Source organism: Mobula hypostoma, chromosome 9, assembly GCF_963921235.1.
Source record: "Mobula hypostoma chromosome 9, sMobHyp1.1, whole genome shotgun sequence".
NCBI lineage: Eukaryota > Metazoa > Chordata > Chondrichthyes > Myliobatiformes > Myliobatidae > Mobula > Mobula hypostoma.
In genome coordinates, this window is record NC_086105.1 from 13454483 (window position 1) to 13473400 (window position 18918).

At 41.4% G+C, this 18918-nt stretch overlaps 1 protein-coding gene across 2 annotated transcripts in view; it reads right to left on the reverse strand.

The window, feature by feature from the left end:
- Positions 1 to 18918, reverse strand: part of mettl25 (methyltransferase like 25) — a 94347-nt gene that overhangs the window by 74006 nt on the left and 1423 nt on the right. For both annotated transcript variants that reach the window (XM_063057740.1, XM_063057741.1), the window contains exons 2-3: positions 12004 to 12156; positions 8604 to 8710 (exon numbers count right to left, since the gene is read on the reverse strand). In XM_063057740.1, coding sequence (XP_062913810.1) covers positions 8604 to 8710; positions 12004 to 12156 — 260 coding nt within the window. The remainder of the gene's footprint in view (positions 1 to 8603; positions 8711 to 12003; positions 12157 to 18918) is intronic.

An 18918-nucleotide genomic window follows, 5' to 3' on the forward strand; every position in this document is an offset into this window, starting at 1 on the left:
CCAGAGACTCATTCCACCGAGATGCAACACAGAGCGTCATAGGAAGTCATTCCTGCCTGTGGCCATCAAACTTTACAACTCCTCCCTTGGAGGGTCAGACACCCTGATCCAATAGGCTGGTCCTGGACTTATTTCCTGGCATAATTTACTTATTACTATTTAACTATTTATGGTTTTATTACTATTTATTATTTATGGTGCAACTGTAACGAAAACCAATCTCCCCCGGGGTCAATAAAGTATGACTATGACTACTATGACTATGACATCATTCCTGAGATATTCACTGTGAGGGATGAGAGGTACGACAGTCATTTCAAAGCTGCACACAGGTATGCAGTCTAGAGAATATGGTGCCCAGGCTCTCTAGAGATGGGAAAGTGGGGTCAGCATGGTGGTTAGCACAATGCTTTACAGTACAGGTGACCCGAGTTCAATTCCCGCCACTGCCTGTAAGGAGTTTGTACGTTCTCCCCGTGACTGCGTGTGTTTCCTCCAGGTGCTCTGGTTTCCACACACAGTGGAAAGACGTACCAGTTAGTAGGTTAATTGGTCATTGTAAACCGCCCTGTGGTTAGGCTAGGGTTAAATCAGGGGTTGCTGGCAGCACGGCTTGAAGGACCGGAAAGTCGCACACTGCACTGTATCTCAATAACTTAATAAAGAAAGAGAGAAGCAGCAAAAGTTGGTAGGAGAGTGAGTTGCTGCCTCCATACTACCTCAGGGGATGAGTAGTGCAATTGAGATGATTTCATCATAAAGCTGGTGCAGAAGCGAACGAGATGGCTAGATGCTGTCAGCTCTGCCTGGCTGATTTCAGAAGACAAGGAGCATGGAGAAGTCCAACTTCATCCCCTCACAGAAAGCTTGTTAAGGAGGTTTCCAGTTAGTGCGTCAGTGAACACTGCCCTCACAAAGACTGTTCAACCACCATTTTGAAAGGGCCTTGCTTGATCAAAATGTTTTTTCCAATTCTTTAGAAAGTGCAAAACCCTTCAGCACCAACCCTACCAAGGATCCTTTTGTATTATAATAACCAAGGAGATATTTCCTTGCGATGGCAATAGAATATTTCCTGCACTCCGTTAGTCTCGCGAGTCTTCACTCTCCAGGGCGCAGGCCTGGGCAATGTTGTATGGAAGACCAGCAGTTGCCCGTGCTGCAAGTCTCCCCTCTCCACGACACCAATGTTGTCCAAGGGAAGGGCATTAGGACCCATACAGCTTGGCACCAGTGTCGTCGCAGGGCAATGTGTGATTAAGTGCCTTGCTCAAGGACACAACACGTTCCCTCGGCTGGTGCTCGAACTCACGAACCTTCGGGTTGCTAGTCCAATGCCTTAACCACTTGGCCATGTGCCCACACTTCTCACTTCTCACTAATGCAACCCGCATAACCAATTTTCTCTGTAACACTTGGGATTCGGCTCTCTGTTTTGTTTTACCTTGTACTACCTCAGTGCACCATTATAATGAATTGATCTGTATGAATGGCATGCAAAACAAGTTTTTCACTGTATATGTGACAATAGTAAACTAATCTATCAATTAATTTATCAATGACTTAGGCAGGTAAGTAACATGATAACACCACCCGCCTTCCTGGCTCTGGGACCCAACCTCCCATACAATTAAAATAAACACATGCAGATTTACATACACATCTAGATAAGCTCCAACAATGATGGGAAAATAATACAAGAGCTGATAAACACCATCCACATATGGAGCGAGTTAGCCCATCATCCACACCTAAGACAGCATTTACTACAAAAACAGGATATTGCAGTCACGCAGTTTTATTGCATTGACAGAGAGGACTCACTAGATCAGGGGTTCCCAACTTTTTTCTTATTCCATGGAGCCTTACCATTAACCGAGGGGTCTGAGGACCTCAGGTTGGGAACCTCTGCACTAGAAAAACAAAGAACGTAGAACAGTAGAACACAGAAATAGGCCCTTTGCCCCACAGTGTTATGCCAGACCAATTAAGTTAGGAATCCTCCTTCCCCTCCTCCCATCTTTTTATTCTGGTGTCTTCCCCCTTCCACTTCAGTACTGAAGAAGGGTCTCAGCCCGAAACGTTGACAGTTTATTCATTTCCATAGATGCTGCCTGACCTGCTGAGTTCCTCCAGCATTTTGAGAGTGTTGCTTTAGACTTCCAGCCTCTGCAGAATTTCTTGTACTTAAAATTAGTAATCAGATGACCAACTAAACTAATCCCCTCTGCCTACACAATATCCATACTCTTCCACTTCCCTCATATGTCACCTAAACATCTCTTAAAAGTTCCTAATTTACCTGCCTCTACCACCTAAGGCAGTGCATTCCAAGCACCCACTCTCTGTGTAACAAACTTGCCCCTCACATCTCTTTTAAAAATTCCCCCCCCCCACCTTAAATACATGGTATTCTGGTATTAGGCATTTCAACCCTGGGAAAAAGGGAAAAAATTGCTTCGGACGTTTGTGAAAGCAAAAGAGCAAAGAAACAGGAGAAGGAATCTGAGGTGTGGAAATTTAGATTTTGTCTACTTGTATATATAATATGTTGATAACTACACAAAAGTAGGACTGTACTTGAGCGACTGGAACAAAAGGGAATTATGCTGAAACTCTGTGTTGAGTTAGTTGATCCTCTTAAGGAATCTGAACCTCATACTGTAATACCAGCTTAAATCAGAATTGATTACAGGTTATGCAGAGCCAAAAGATCATGACCTCCACTCAGAAGTCCAAATACAAATCCTCACAAGGGTTCAGTGACAATCCCATCAAACAGACCCAGTAACAGCTGCCATCGCGGCACAGAAGGCCACTACATGACACATTTCAGATGTTTCTGCATTAAAAATCTGGTCTTTGTTACAAGCTAGAGTGCGTAGCTCTTTGACAATATGTTACTAGCAATATGTATTTTTTAGTTATCAGAGTCTACCTATGCACACTGCAGTTGCTCCAAGGGAATTTTAATATATACAGCAGTTAGAGGATCCATCTCCTGGGCCAGCATTGGTCACTGAGAACGTCTGGCAATATCAACAACAGAATGAAGGAGTCACAGATGCTTTCGGGAAATACCGTAGGTCATTGATAATCAAAGTTGGGGAGTGGAAACTGTTTTTGTCAACGGGCAGCACAGCGAGTAGATCTGCAGCTACACAGTGCCAGAGACTCAGGTTCAAACCTGACCTAGGGCACTGTCTGTGGGGAGTTTGCACGTTCTCACGGTGAGTGCATGGTCCAGTCTACCCCCACATTCCAAAGATGTGGGATTGGCAGAGTAAGCTGCCTTTAGTGTGTAGGTGAATGGTAGAATCTGAGGGAAGGATGACAATGTAGGCAAAGTAGAGAGAAAGCATGTAGGGTTAGTGTCAATGGGTGATTGGTGGTTAATGCAGACTCAGTGAGCTGAAGGATTGTTTCTGTGCTCTCTATGACTCTCTGAGAAGATTCATGTAATTAATTTGGCCCTTATGAGAAATGCCAGGTAGCACTCTGACTCTTTTATCCTGAGCAAGTGCATACTGTGAGATATTTTCAGTGGTGAGCGATAACACACACGAAAGATATAAGTGTTGATCGAGACCTTGACCCCTTTGGACTGCTCTTCAACTTCTTGACTTCCTGCAGTCATGGGAAAGCCAGTAACTCTGGCAATCACAGTGCTCAAGATACTGACTTCTCAGTGAAGTGGAAAAAAACATTGAATCGCTGCCTCGTGAGTAGAGTGATATATTTTATATTGCAGCAAACAAAAAACTTGAGAAAAATAGCTTGGATTGGGCACTGCTGTCCACATATGGCCAGAAAGCTAGAAGTCAGCTTAATTGAGAAAGCATAGCCAAAGGTCTTTCCCCGTAGCATCTCATATACAGAATCCCACAGAAAAACAAACCCTAGAGCCACCATGTCCACACCAACTGCCAAGCACCTATCTACGATTATTAATCCCATTTCTGCCCTCGTATTCCAACCAACTCCCCTCCTTCCCCATTTCTCCTGACAACTACCTATACTAACAATAATTCACAGCAACCAATTAATCTGCCATTCAGCACTGCTTTGGCACTTAGGAGAAAACTGGACTATTGAAGGGAAATAGACACCATATCCTGAATACCCAGTGCAACACACAAAATGCTGGAGGAGCTCGGCTGGTGAGGCAGCATCTGTGGAAATAAATAAATGTCGATGTTTCAGGCTGAGACCCTTCATCAGGTCTGGAAAATAAGTGGGAAGATGCCTGAATAAGAAGGTAGGGGAAGGGGAAGGAGGCAAGCTAGAAGTTCAGGTGGGTGGAGGAGCAGGGATGAAGGAAGAAACCGGGTACTGATAGGTGGAAAAGACAAAGGGCTGGAGATGAAAGGATAAAAGGGGAGAGGAGTGGACTACTGGAGAAAGAGAAGAGGGAAGGGCACCAACGGGAGGTGATATCCATATCAGTATATTTCCCCCACTCCATGTTCTCCAGATTCATGGAGCAACCTCCTGTACAGGAATTATCAACCACCTTCCAAAAATCGAATACACCACACCCACTGTGAAGTCAGATGTTCACCCATTTTACTCCTCCCTTCTTCCTTAAATATAGCATCCTTCATACCTACAGGACATACCACAGCACTGAACAGCAAATAAAACACCACCAATCAGAGCACACCAAGCTCCTGCAAACAGGAATATCATCTAACAACACACACAAAAAATGCTGGTGAACGCAGCAGGCCAAGCAGCATCGACTGAAGCTTGATGAATAACATCGACTGATGCATGAAAGAAAGTGGGCTTCGTGAAAAGTGCAAAGAGCAGAAGATGCAGATAAAATGAATACAAGGTAAACAAACAATGACTGGAGAGACTGACATACCAGGGACAACTCAAAGATTAGTTAAATTAAATGGTAACTGAGCAGAATCATCAAATAGCTACACAAAAGTGGCACAAGTGGGTGAAATAGGTAGGCGATGTACATTATCTTTGGTAAAAGATTAAAAATCGTCACTGACATTATATGAGCGTGGCGGGATAGAGGTACATCTCTACCAAAGGAAGTGTAAGGAGCTCCTTCCCTCTGCTAGCTTGCAGGTCACCCTTGGGCAAGGTGCAGCACCTGCTTAGCACTAATACCTCCCACCCCACCCGATCAGGGCATATAAAGCCATGGGAGCAGGTGTGGATGGTCGTATGAGCAGCTGCTGCAAATTATATGTCCTGGTTAGACACATTTCTGAAGAGTATTAATAATGGCTGGTTCTTGTAAAGACACTGCCCAGAAGATGGCATTAGCAAACCACTTCTGTAGAAAATTTTTCCAAGAACAATCTGGGTCATGGAAAGACCATGATCACCCACATCATAAGACACAGCACATAATGAGCCAACGAACTATTATAGCAACTTTGATGTGTGTTGCTTGAATTTCCAGCATCTGCAGAATTCCTGTTGTTAACGAACTATTATATGTATGTTTGTTCTGCTCTTACCAAATGCTCCTCCCTGCTACTTTAACAGGCATTATCCACACAAAATAAATAGATTAGCATATGATAGAGATTAGAAAATACACCATTTATCAACAGTCACTTTAAAACTATAGATAAGAAAACTGTGTAGAAACTGACTCATTTTTGTCTACCCACGTGCTGAATCATTTCAAAAATCGGGTAGAGATTTAAAAAAACACATCAAATATGTTAACGGTATTTTTATAGAAAGCTTGACATATACTTTAGACAACTACGTCAAACTTTAATCCCCAAATGCTTCTCAGTACACTTATAGTTCCTTTGGGGACACAAAATAATATTATGAGTGGTGCTGCAGCCAAACTTGTAAGACTTTCTGTCAAATGAAATTAGAGACATCATCTACTTAAATAGATGTTACACCCTGCATATGGGCAAATGGTCATATCATTGATGAAGTCACATCTGGAAACCGAGAGCTCTGCAAAATATCCAACATGGAAGCAAAGGAGCCATGATAAACCAACTTAATTGAGGCTGATTTTTTTAAGTTACAGTTGTGCATCGTATTTAATTCTGTAAATATTAAACTTTACTATATATCTCAAAGCTAATTTAGACTTACAGGTTATTCTGGTAATGATTTATTTTCAAAGCATAATATGGTGCTTAATGGTGCAGTGTGGAAAGAAACTTCTTTTAATTTTCCCACCCACTGATAGAATGATATTCAATATTGCCTGATTAGAGGTGTGCCATAACTAAAGACTGAAATGAAACACTTAAAACATCACTGGCATTTCCACTAGATATCCTTGGATAATTTTTTTTATTAAAATTTAGTTTATCCCAAACATTAGTTATATAATAAAATTCATTGACACACAGACAGCACTCCCAATGAGAGAATTCTAGTTTACATTATACATTATACTACCCAATTTCTTCACTTTCACTAAATTTTGCACTTCATGTTTCATTATCCAGTATGGTTGGCTGGTATTTATCTAAAACAAGTATTTACCAATAGTGGGGGTTCTACCAACAGAAGGACAGCCGTAGTTCAAATGGATGGCTCACTCTTATCTTCTCAAAGGCCATTAGGAATAAAACATTTTCGTAAGGCCAGTGATGTTGTGGGGAGGGAACTGGACTCTCTGAAGGTGGTGTCTGAAAAGAGGATGCTGTCCAAGTTGCATGCCATCTTGGACAATGTCTCCCATCCACTACATAATGTACTGGTTGGGAACAGGAGTACATTCAGCCAGAGACTCATTCCACCGAGATGCAACACAGAGCGTCATAGGAAGTCATTCCTGCCTGTGGCCATCAAACTTTACAACTCCTCCCTTGGAGGGTCAGACACCCTGAGCCAATAGGCTGGTCCTGGACTTATTTCCTGGCATAATTTACATATTACTATTTAACTATTTACGGTTTTATTACTATTTAATTATTTATGGTGCAACTGTAACAAAAACCAGTTTTCCCCGGGATCAATAAAGTATGACTATGACTATGATTTCACTTACATTTACATTGCCCTTTGATGTAATTGTCTGATGATTGTGCTCAGCTACAATTTAGTTTTTGCTGTGCTGCCTAGATTCTTTAATCAAATGGAGTCAAGTTTATTGTCATTTAACTATATACATATATACCGTCAAATGAACAACGTTTCTCCGGACCAGGGTGTAAAGCACAGTGGTGCACATAACACATATGTAACACACAATAGTTTAGGAAAGTAAGGATAAAATCTACAGATGAATTATACATAGATAAACAAAGTAAAGTGCATAAATTAAATATTGTAACGTACAAAATAGCTTAACCGATGACACTGCGACACTTCGAATGCGATGCGGCAGGAAGATCAGAAACATAATGGCCCGAGGGAAGAAACTGTTTCCCAACCTAACCATTCTTGTTTTGATGCATCAGAGTTTCCTGCTTGATGGTCGAAAGTTAAAGAGGATGCTAGATGGATGCATGGGATCCTTAATAATACTAAGGGCCCTGCGTACACAGCGGTCCTGATAAATGTCCCCGATGGATGGTAGGAAGACCCCGATGATCCTCTCACAGTCCTTTGTAGGGATTTCCAGTCTGATGCTCAGTTGCTCCCATACCAGATGGAGATCCAACTTGTCAGGACTTTAAATGATTAATTTAAAAATAAGGTGAGATCATCTCTACAAGACTTAGTTAATTCCTACCAATATTACACTGTCCTGGACTGATGCATGTCCAAAGGGTAGAATGGTGAGGATGTAGTCAAGTAAGTTGCTCTCTCATGTTGCTTCTCTCACAACATTGCAGACGTTGGCTGGTATCTACCGCCTTCATGAGTTGCCAGTGTTGAAGCTACTAAGCCACTCTTGATGACGGGCACTGAGGTGCGCAGCACAGAGTTTGTTCTGTTCTGTTGCTCTCCTCGGTGCTTCTTCCAACTGGTGCTCAATATGGATTCATGAGGCGTGCATGAGTTTTAGGTGGCTATCCGCAGGAGGATTCCATACCTCATTCCATACTATTCCATACCTCATTTCACCTAATGCTATCATGGTATGTAATGCCCCCTGATAGCTCTGGTCAGAATTGAGAATTCTGGGTAGTTGTCACTATAGAGTCTCCTCTGGTGAGCTCACCTTGCAAATGAACACATTGAATGGAGGCAATGACAGAATCGCTCTGTATAAATGGAATATGACGATGTTGGATTGTTACTTGAATAGAATATGGTCCCAATGTCCCGATTTTGGAACAATCCTTTTGCGATTCTGTGGAAAGAGTCCCTACAAGATAGAAAGGAGGCGGTACAACATTGAAGAAACTGAATCTGCCTTTGTCAAAATGCATGACAGATTAATTTCTACATAAGATGAAAGTATTGGCAGTCCACCAGCACTATTTTCACACCATCTCATGTTCCACATATGGAAAGATCCTCCATGAAAGTGAATAAATCCAGGAATTAGGGCTAGCGTTTTCTTGGCATGAAAAACATATCCTGAATTAAAAGGATTTAAGTTTGTAACTGCACTACAAAATATTAGTGTTTTAAACAGACTTGGAATTGTGCTACTACAGTACTTGGATTTTTCAATTAAATTATGGAAGTTTCTCTCTCACCTGTTTGATATTGCAATATTTGGCAAAACACGCAATGATTTCAGACATCACCTCAACCTCATGGGACTTCTTTGTATTCATAAATGTGCTGGTTTTCAGAAACATTTCTAAGAAGAAAATAAAAAAAAGTTGAGATCTCTTTTCCTTTACAAATATGCTGAGGAATTGTCTGATGTTTATACATGTAGGGCTGACATTCAACACTAATGTTTTCTTAGAAAAACAAGCTGTAATATTACAAAAAGAAATACAACCAATGTCAAACCTAACCTCATAGAAAACTAGAGCAATTTCATCTTCCAGAAAGATAGAAAATAGGGTGCCAAAGTGTGCACTGTGACTTGTTGTGCCTGTTCTGGACAGACAACATAAAGCTTTAGGTGAAAGTTAGTCATCCAAAGCATTTCTTGAAACAACACTTGGGTTGGTTTCCTAAATATGAAAATCAGTTTCTTATGTTAGTTGAGAAACTCTAAATGTGATATCCAGGTGTACATGGGATTTTTCCCATACACTTTTTGTGTAGCTGTTATATGCCTTGAGCAGACTAATCACTGTCTCTTAAGGAAATAGGCAATTCATTTTCTTTCTCTCTCCCTCTCTCCCTCTTCCTCTCCGTGAATGAGAACCTGTCAGTTCTCAAGTCGGTGGACTCGAGAAAGATTGTAACATCAAAACAGTGAGCTGCTGGTCTCCCACTCTAGCTGTTGCACGAGTGACCTCTCTCTCCCTCGCTAGTGAAAAAGAGCCTGTCTGAGATACCAATGTGTTGGGATGGACCGTAGTTTTTGATGGACTCTAGCTTTCCTATTGCTTGCATGGTTGGGGGAAGAGAGTTCGGTGCTTTTGCTACTGCAAGTGGGGAAAGGTGAGGGGTCGATGTTTTTGCTGCGTGTGTATGGGAGGGGGAGGGGTTCTTTGGGGTTCTGTCATTCATCCTTTGGAGTATTTTTCTGTTTTGTGGATGTCTGCAAAGAGTAAGAATTTCAGGTTGTATTCTGTATACATTCTCTAATATTAAATTGTATCATTGAACCATTGTATTTGTGGACCCACAAAAAAATTCTTCAGCCTACTATTAGCACATTTAAATAGGGCTGAAAGGCATTGCTTTACCACTTCATCTCCTCCTTTTCTCAGTGATTCTTCTCCGAAAAGTCCTTCCCACGAGGTGCTTATACCTGGTGCCCTTAGACCACATGCAGCACATTAAACAAATCATGACAAAAAGATAGCTCATATACGTAAAAGCTGGCACCAAGCTGGCCCAATCACCCACTCTGTATCAGTTCTGGACGCAAATTAATTTACCCTTGCATAGGATCAACATTCCAACTATAACTCCTGACCGTTACATCCAGATATCCTCGCCAGATGTGTCTAAAATATTTATGTGCTGCAATGGTCTTGAGATAGAGGAGTGAAGTGAAAGGGCACTCATAAAAGTAGGGTGTTTTACTAATGAAGTTATTACTATTTTAAGTGTTATATTTGTATTATGCATATTTCATTTTATATATATTTGGTTTGAATCTCCTGAACTATGCGATGTACAGTACTGGTTCTTCACTATGATACCATTTAATATTCCACGCTTCTTTTTCTCCAAAGATAGATAGATGAAATCATTCTATAAATCCAGAAAAATATATAATTTAACATTCTAGATTCACAGAAGACATTTTACCTCTGCATTTTGTTATGTGAAATGGGAGGATGATGACTAGAACAATAAATATGATGCTGTTGAAAGACACCAAAAAAGCAGATTTTATAAAATAAACAACACACTGAATAAATCAGACACTCTGAGAAAGATAAGAGTGGTTTCAAATCTGAAAAATGACAGTTTAGGCCAGAGGTTAATTTGGTTAGAAACAAAAGAGAAAAATGGTCACATTGAACATATAGAAGAGAGTGAGAACTATGGATTTTCAGGATTCATACAGGAAACAAATCTAAACAACAAGTCCATAGCAAAGACTTATTTTAACCGATGCTAGTTATTTAGTGTTAATTAAATAACTAGAAAGCTGGTGGGTGGGTAATGATAGATGGTTAATTTAATGGTTGTGTTTAAAATTATGAGAACATAAATGATGTTATCACGTGTGGTGGAAATCAAAACAACGGACAAGAATGAGGTGGTCATTATTAAATCAAATATTGTTGCATAAGTAAGAGGGGTACAGAGGATGTTTACTAAAATGTTACCTGGGTTTCATCTCCTAATTTACAGAGAAAGTTGAACAAGTTAGGTCTTTATTCTTTGGAGCGTAGAAGGTTGAGGGGGACTTGATAGAGGTGTTTAAAATTATGAGAGGGATTGATAGAGTTGACGCGGTTAGACTTTTTCCGTTGAGAGTGGGGAAGATTCAAACAAGAGGACATGGGTTGAGAGTTAGAGGACAAAAGTTTAGGGGTAACATGAGGGGGAACTTCTTTACTCAGAGAGTGGTAGCTGTGTGGAATGAGCTTCCAGCAGAAGTGGTTGAGGCAGGTTCTATGTTGTCATTTAAAGTTAAATTGGATAGATATATGGACATGAAAGGAATGGAGGGTTATGGGCAGAGTGCAGGTCGGTGGGACTAGGATAGGGTAAGAGTTCGGCACGGACAAGAAGGGCCAAGATGGCCTGTTTCCGTGCTGTAATTGTTGTACGGTTATATGGTTATATATGGGTAGGCATAATAAGCTGTAGCTTCAGCCTACACCCTTTCGGTCTGTTTTAAAGAATACCTATGTTTTTTTGTTGTAATTTTGTCCTATGAAATCATCGTTGAAAATGATGCTTTTTGTTATGTTTGTTATGAGTGGGGCCATGATAAAAAAGCAAAGGGAATACATTTCTTCTTCATGCTTTGTTCATCACAGTTGTAGCAGCCAGGGACCGGCAGATGTCATATCTTTTGCTGACAGCTCAGTTACACTTAGCTTATGCTTGGGTACTCTTTTAAATTTCATCACTTCAAGATTGTATGTTTGCTCATTGCTAGTAAAGGATCAAATACATATCCTTGACTTTTGGAGCAATCACTATTGGAGTGAGGGCGCATTGTGCAAGCCTAACAAATCCGTAGGGTCACCAGTAGCAGCAGTTTTTTTTTTGGTTTGGTTTTCCTGCTGCACTGAATGTCGGAGAACTTCCTTTATCTAAAAGGTAGCTTGAACATGGAACTTACTCTAATAAGAAGTTATCAAAAGTGAATATCAAAGTCTAGAATGAAGCTGGGTGAATACATGAGACAAAGAAACAAATGATAATGTTGATGGGATGAGATGTAGAACAGGAAGAGGTTTCTGTGAAGCAAAAGGACTACATGAACCAAGTGACATAAATTCCCAATTTTATGAGCTGGACATTCATTGTAACCTTCAACACATTCCACTGAAAAAATACCTTTTTGTTTATCTCCCCACAGTTCTTGCCGCAGGTCATCCAGTGGTGTGCAAACGCCAAAGTTTGACAAAGAGTGATCCTGTGTAATTCTCCTGTAGGCAGCCACATTGTGAAGTCTTTGGGACTGGTCCCATATGGAGCCATCTTTTCCTTCTGGTCAGGAATAAGGACAAAATACGGGCTTTAATTTCCATTGTCACTTAGAGCATTCATGTTAATGCTTCTCATTGAGATGCATAGAATCATGAGAAATCTGTTCGGGGTGACAGGACTCTCAGCAGAGATGTAACCAAACAGGGAATACAGATTCAAGGTCATTTGCAGAAAATAAAACCACAAGATAGCACGGTGAGGTCTGGAACATACTGCCTAAGGCAGGGGTTCCCTACCTGGGGTCCACAGAAATCTTCCTTAATGGTATGGTCCATGGCATAAAAATGGTTGTGAACCCCCGGTCTCAGGGAATGGTTGGTGCAAAAACAATAATCTCATTAAAAAAATACCTAGTTAAGTACTTGAACCTTATATGTTACAAGGCTATGTTTCTATGACTAGGAAATGGGCCAAGATGAGGCCACCCTCAGAGTGGCGGAGCAACACCTTATATTCCATCTGGGTAGCCTCCAACCTGATGGTATTAATATTGATTTCCCCTTCCAGTAAAACAAATTCCCTCCCCATCCCCTCTTCTTCTATTTCCTTCCTGTTCTCACCTACCTATCAGTTCCTCCTGGGTCCCCTTCCCTTTCTCCTGTGGCCCACACTCCTATCAAATTCCTTCCTCTCCAGCCCTTTACCTTTCCCACCCATGACTTCATATATCACCTTCTAGCTGTCCTCCTTCACCTCCCCCCACCCCACCTTTTTATTCTGGCATCTTCCCCCTTCCTTTCCAGTCCTGATGGAGGGTCTCGGCCCGAAACATCGACTGTCTATTCATTTCCATAGAGGCTGCCTGACCTGCTGAGTTCCTCTAGCAGTTTGTGTGCGTTACTTTGGATTTTCAGAATCTGCAGACTTCCTTGAGTTTGTGATTAACCTGAGTCACCACTTTTTATCGCTCGTGGACAAAATGAGCTGAGCGGCCTGTGTCATGAAATTCTTGCTTTCAAAAAATTTGGTTAAAGGAAAGATTCTTAATTGAGTACAAAAAATAATCCAGTGTGTATTTCAAAGTATTAGATACACATTTCTGGTACATAAAAGTCGGCAAATGAAATTTATTTCTCCATCCAACGTTACAAAATAAGATCAATAGAAATTTAATATGCAGTGAAATTCAAAAAGTAATTTTAGTTCTCAGATTAACATGTTGAATTATTAAAGGAAACATTATACCAGTTTCAGTGAATTGCCTCTTCTAAATCACTGGACTGGAATCTGTGACAATAAATAATGGTGACATTAGCAGCACTCACTATTACAGCACTGCAAATCGACTTCCAGATCTGCACACTAAGTCTCAGGAGTCCTGACTTTGCTGACAGTGATCCCCTGCTTTTTGACAGGGTACCCTGCTGGGAACTTCCCCAGCATAGTCTGCAGAAAACTATATGCTGTTTCAGGAACATAGCATTCTTCAACTGTTCTCACCGTCACATACCTGAGAGTCTGCAGATGCTGGAAATCCAAAGCAGCAAACAGAAAATACTGGAGGAACAGGTCAGGCATCATCTCTGGAAATGAATGGACAGTCAGCATTTCAGGCTTTGTCAGCACTGAGACTCAGTCCTGAGAAAGGGTCTCAGCCCAAAACATCGTTTGTTTATTCATTTCCATCGATGCCACCTGACCTGCTGAGTTCCTCCAGCATTTTGTGTGTGATACCTCAAAGCATTAAGCTTTACTGCATGAGGTACAGTGCAACTGATCTTTTAATGGTGTAACACGTCTAACTTAATGCTTAACAATTTTACTGCCCTTTTATATGTGCATTATCATCCATTGACAAATGTTTCAAGATTCTGGCTTTCATAAAATATCAAGGATCAATTTTTGTTTCATTATTAAAAATGGTGGATATTTCTGCGTCTATCATAATCTCATGTGTTGTGTCTTAATTCATTCCCTGCTGCAAGTCATTGTTTTCACTTCTTGCTTTGGTTACTGTTGCTTAGCTGTCAGGGCTCCCTTGGAGTTGATTTCTGCCAGTAAGTGGCATTCTGAAAGGTAAAATCCACGCCACAGATCTTTATACAGGATCTTTGTGGGCAGCTTCATTGAAGCAACACACACAAAATGCTGGAGGAACTCAGCAGGTCAAGCAGCGTCTACGTAAATACTTCAGGCACAGACCCTTCGTTAGGATTGAAAAGGAAGGGGGAAAATGGCAAAATAAAATGGTGGGGGGAGGGGAAGGAGGCTAGCTAGAAGATGAAGCTAGGTGGGTGGCAAAGTGCAGTGCTGGTGAACAAGCAATCTGACCGGAGAGGAGAGTGGTCCTTGGGAGTAAGGGAAAGGGGAGAGGATGCAGAGGGAGGTGATAGGCAAGCGAGAGGATGGCAAAGGTCAGAGTAGGGAATAGAGGAAGAGTGAGGTGGGGTGGGGGGGTGGGAGTTTTTTACCAGAAGGAGAAATCGATTGTCATGCCATCAGGTTGGGGCTACCCACTGATGTCAGTGTTGAGTGTCAGTAATTAACTGCATATTGTAATCTTTGAGACAACAGTAAAAAAACCAGAGGGGCATGAATTAAGCAATGAATTTCTCAAGATGATTAGAAATTATCTAAAATCCAAACACAAATGAATAGTGAAATGAAGGTAGTAAACATGTCGGAAAACAACAGGAAGCAGTGGCACTGAATGGTTTTCCAGGATGAGCCGGGGAACGACAGGCTGGCGAGGTTGACGTTAAGGGGTGGGGAAATTACTGGAGGGAGTCTGACAGGATTTGTCTGGATTTGAAAAGGCAAGTACTTTCCAAAGTGAGAATCAGCAAGGTTTTCTGTGTGGGAAATCAAGATACATGAATTTGACAAAGTGTTGAAGAGCAGAGCAAGCGGATTCGTGAGGGGAGGGCGACAGACACTGTCTATATGGAGTTTAGCAAGGCCTTTGACAAAGTACCAGATGCTAGGCTGGTCCAAGAGGGTGGAACATATGACATTCAGAGTGAGCTTGCCCTCCCCCTCCCATGGTCTGAGTCGACATTCCCTCCCTTGCCAACTGGATAGAAAATTGATGAGTGGTAGGAGTGTTGTTTCCCAGACTGGAGACCGCTGACCAGTGGAGTGCTGAAAGCATCAGTGGTGCGCCCTCTGCTGTTTGTCATTATATCTGAATGATCTGGATGAGAATGTAGGTGACATATACCACAGGTCGACCCTCACTAATCCGGCACCATTGGGACCTGAGGAGTGCCGGATTAGTGAAAATGCAGAGTTACATTAAGCATAATCAGTGCCGGATTATCGAAGGAACCGGATTATATGTAGTCAGATTAGTGAAGATCCTCCTGTACTGTGCAAAAGTCTTATGCACATATACTGTACGTAGCCTGGGTGCTATTTTCACAGTACTGTGGTAATTTTATGTAATGCATTGTACCGCTACCGCAAAAAAAAACAGATTTCACAACATACGTGAGTGATGATAAACCTGATATGGGTCTCTATTGCAGACTGAGAGTGGGAAAGGGGACAGGGAGAGGGGAATCATGATTGGGAAAAGAGAAGGGGAGAGGGAAGAACCATATCAATAGACCAATGGTTTGTTATCGAATGACTTTGCCGGGTCTCTCAGGGCTGGGTGTGTTTGCACCCATGCCACCCCCGCCAACCTCAGCTCTCCTTCTCTACCGCCTGCCCTACACCCCTCTCACGGCCCTCCACCCTCACCACTCGCAATATCCTTTGCGCCCACCAGATTTACAAACTCGTTCTCCACTTCATGTTGATGATAGAGTACTGTGCAAAAGCCTTGGGCATCCAAGCTAAATATATGTGCCTAAGACTTCTGCACCGTACTCTATTATAGTCAACATGGAGTGGAGGACTAATTACAGTACAGTTTGCAAATGACACCAAGCTGGTGGTACAGTGGACAATGAAGAAGATTGTCTAAGGTTACAGTAGGATATAGCTCAACTGTGGAAGTGGTCAAGGGAATAGCAGATAGAATTTGACTAAAACTTGTGCAAAATGAAACATTTTTGGAAGTTACACCAGGGGAAGAGAGACACAGTGAAGAGTCCTGGAAAGTGTTGCTAAACAGAGAAACCTTGAGGTACAAGTACATAGTTCCTTCAGAGCGACAACACTGGCGGACAGGGTTACAAAGAAGACATATTAGGCATGTTTGCCAGATTTGGCCAAGGCATTGTATACAAAAGTTACAACGTCCTATTACAGCTGTACATAACACAGGTGAGGCTGAGGTAGGAGTATCGTATACTGTTCTAATCACCACACTACAGGTAGGTCATTAAGTTAGACAAGGTGCAAATGAGATTAATAAGGATGTTGCTTGGATTGGAAGGCTTGTGTTATAAGGAATGATTGGATACACTTGAGCAAAGGAGGCTACGAGGTGAAATGGCGCTGGTACGTAAAACTATTAGGGCTCCTTATTTTAGAAAAGATACACTGACGTTGGAGAGGGTTCAGAGAAGATTCACGAAAATGATACCAGGAATGAAAGGGTTATCGTATGAGGAACGTCTGACAGGGCCGTATTCCCTGGAGTTCAGGAAGATGAGCGGGGATCTCATAGAAACATTCCAAATGTTAAAAGGCCTGAACAGATTCGATTGGCAAAGTTATTCCCATGGTAGGGAGTCCAGGACAAAAGGGCACGACTTCAGGATTGAAGGGCGTCCATTCAGAACAGAGAAATTACCTTACTCAGAGGGTGGTAAAATCTGTGGAATTTGTTGCAACGAGCAGCTGTGGAGGCCAAGTTATTGGGTGCATTTAAGGCAGACATAGATACGTTCTTGATTAGCCAGGGCATCAAAGGGTATGGGGAGAAGGCAGGGGAGTGGGGATGACTGGGAGAATTGGATCAGCCATGATTGAATGGCAGAGCAGATTTGACGGGCCGAATGGCCTACCTCTGCTCCTATATCTTATGGTCTTACGGTCTTATGAGAGTCAAACGGAAGGAATATAGTCAGAATCCGTTTCTCATGATAGTGTTGTCTAAAGCTAGGGAGCTTCAGTTTAAAGGAGCTCTAATGAGTAAACTTTTTAGGCAAAAAGTAGGTGACATCAGGAATGCACTGCCAGATGAACTGGCAGAGGCAAGAACAGTAACAACATTTAATATTCTTGAATACGCAAGGCACAGACAAGAATGGAATTAATATGGGAAGTTTGATTAGTCTAGATAGGCATAATGGATGGAACAGATGTACTGGGTGAAAGGGGACTGTTTCTGTTTTGAACGACTCTAATGACTTCACAGCTCCACTCTTTGAAAGGAATTAACTTTTAAAATGTGATTATAGTGCAAACATAGATTGTAAACATTAAAAACAAATGGAGTGTGAACAGAAGTTCTAATCTGTTTTCCAAAGACTAATGTGTTTATAATTGACTATTTTCAAAGATTCGAGGTATATTTATTATTAAAGTATGTGTACAGTCTACAACCCTGAGAATTGTCTTCCCACAGACAGCCACAAAACAGAGAAAAACAGGGAGCCCACTCAAAAGAAAACATCAAACACCTATGTGCAAAAAAAATCACGCAAACAGTAAAGAAGTGAAAAACACAGAATATAAAACACAAAATCAAAAGAATCCAGGCAACTCAGTTCAGCTCAGTTCTAATTAAATCTAGTGTGGCACTGTTCGTTATTTGCAGGCCGCCGTGATCAAAATCGCCCAAAATAGCAACAAAAAAGGAGCAACCAGATATTTTAATCTATTATGAAGAAAAATTCAAGTGTTGTTTGCTAAAACAATTACTAAGTACTCCAAGATTCAAACAAATACACGCTTTCTGCAAAAACTACATACAGTATATTTAACCAAACAGCGTGAAGGGAAGGGGCAACCCTATTATAGCTTGGAATTTGCTCAGAGGTTTCAATGCATCTGTGATATTAGATAACATATATATTCATATGTAACTGAATTACATTGGTCTCATACTGAAAAATGGCTCCAGGCCAATGTCCCTGATCATTTATGTCACTTATATGTTTTCTTACATTTTCTGCCACTCCTCAAAGATTACCTCAAATATATTTTCCAGACTTACGCAAATAGCTGATACAGTTACAATGTGTGGTGCCACATATCACTACTGTACGTTTGATTTCTCTAGATTTGACAGTGATTTTCTTGGCAATTAAAAAAATTATTGAAATCAATACTTGACAAAAGTGCTTTTATTTTCAATGTAACTGATTTTTTTGGAGCTATTTCCACTATTCTGTGCCCCATTCAGGAAGTTTAAGCAGCTAACATCAACTCACTAATCAACAAACCTTCCTTCTTTAATAGGGGGTGGGGGGGGAGAAAAGCAGTAGAGGTAGAAATATTTGGGAACGTGATGTCATGGCAGAGGCTATCAACCATTGCATGACAAAATAACCAAATCTGAAGACAACACACACAAAATACTGGAAGAACTCAGCAGATCAGGCAGCATCTATACAAATGAATAAACAGTCAACGTTTCAGGCCAAGACTCTGCATCAAGACAGCAAAGGAAGGGGACGAGATGCCAGAATAAAAAGGTGGGGTGAGGGGAAGGATGAAAAGCTTGAAGGTGACACGTGAAGCCAGATGGGTGGGAAAGGTAAACGGCTGAGATGTACATCAGGGATGTTCATCTCAGATTTCAAATGTCTAATACATTTGTTAATATGTATGCATTGAAAGTGAGAGGGCGTAGGTTCGAGGGGGATGTCAGAGGTAAGCTTCTTACACAGAGTGTGGTGGATGCCTGGAATGAGCTGCCTTGTA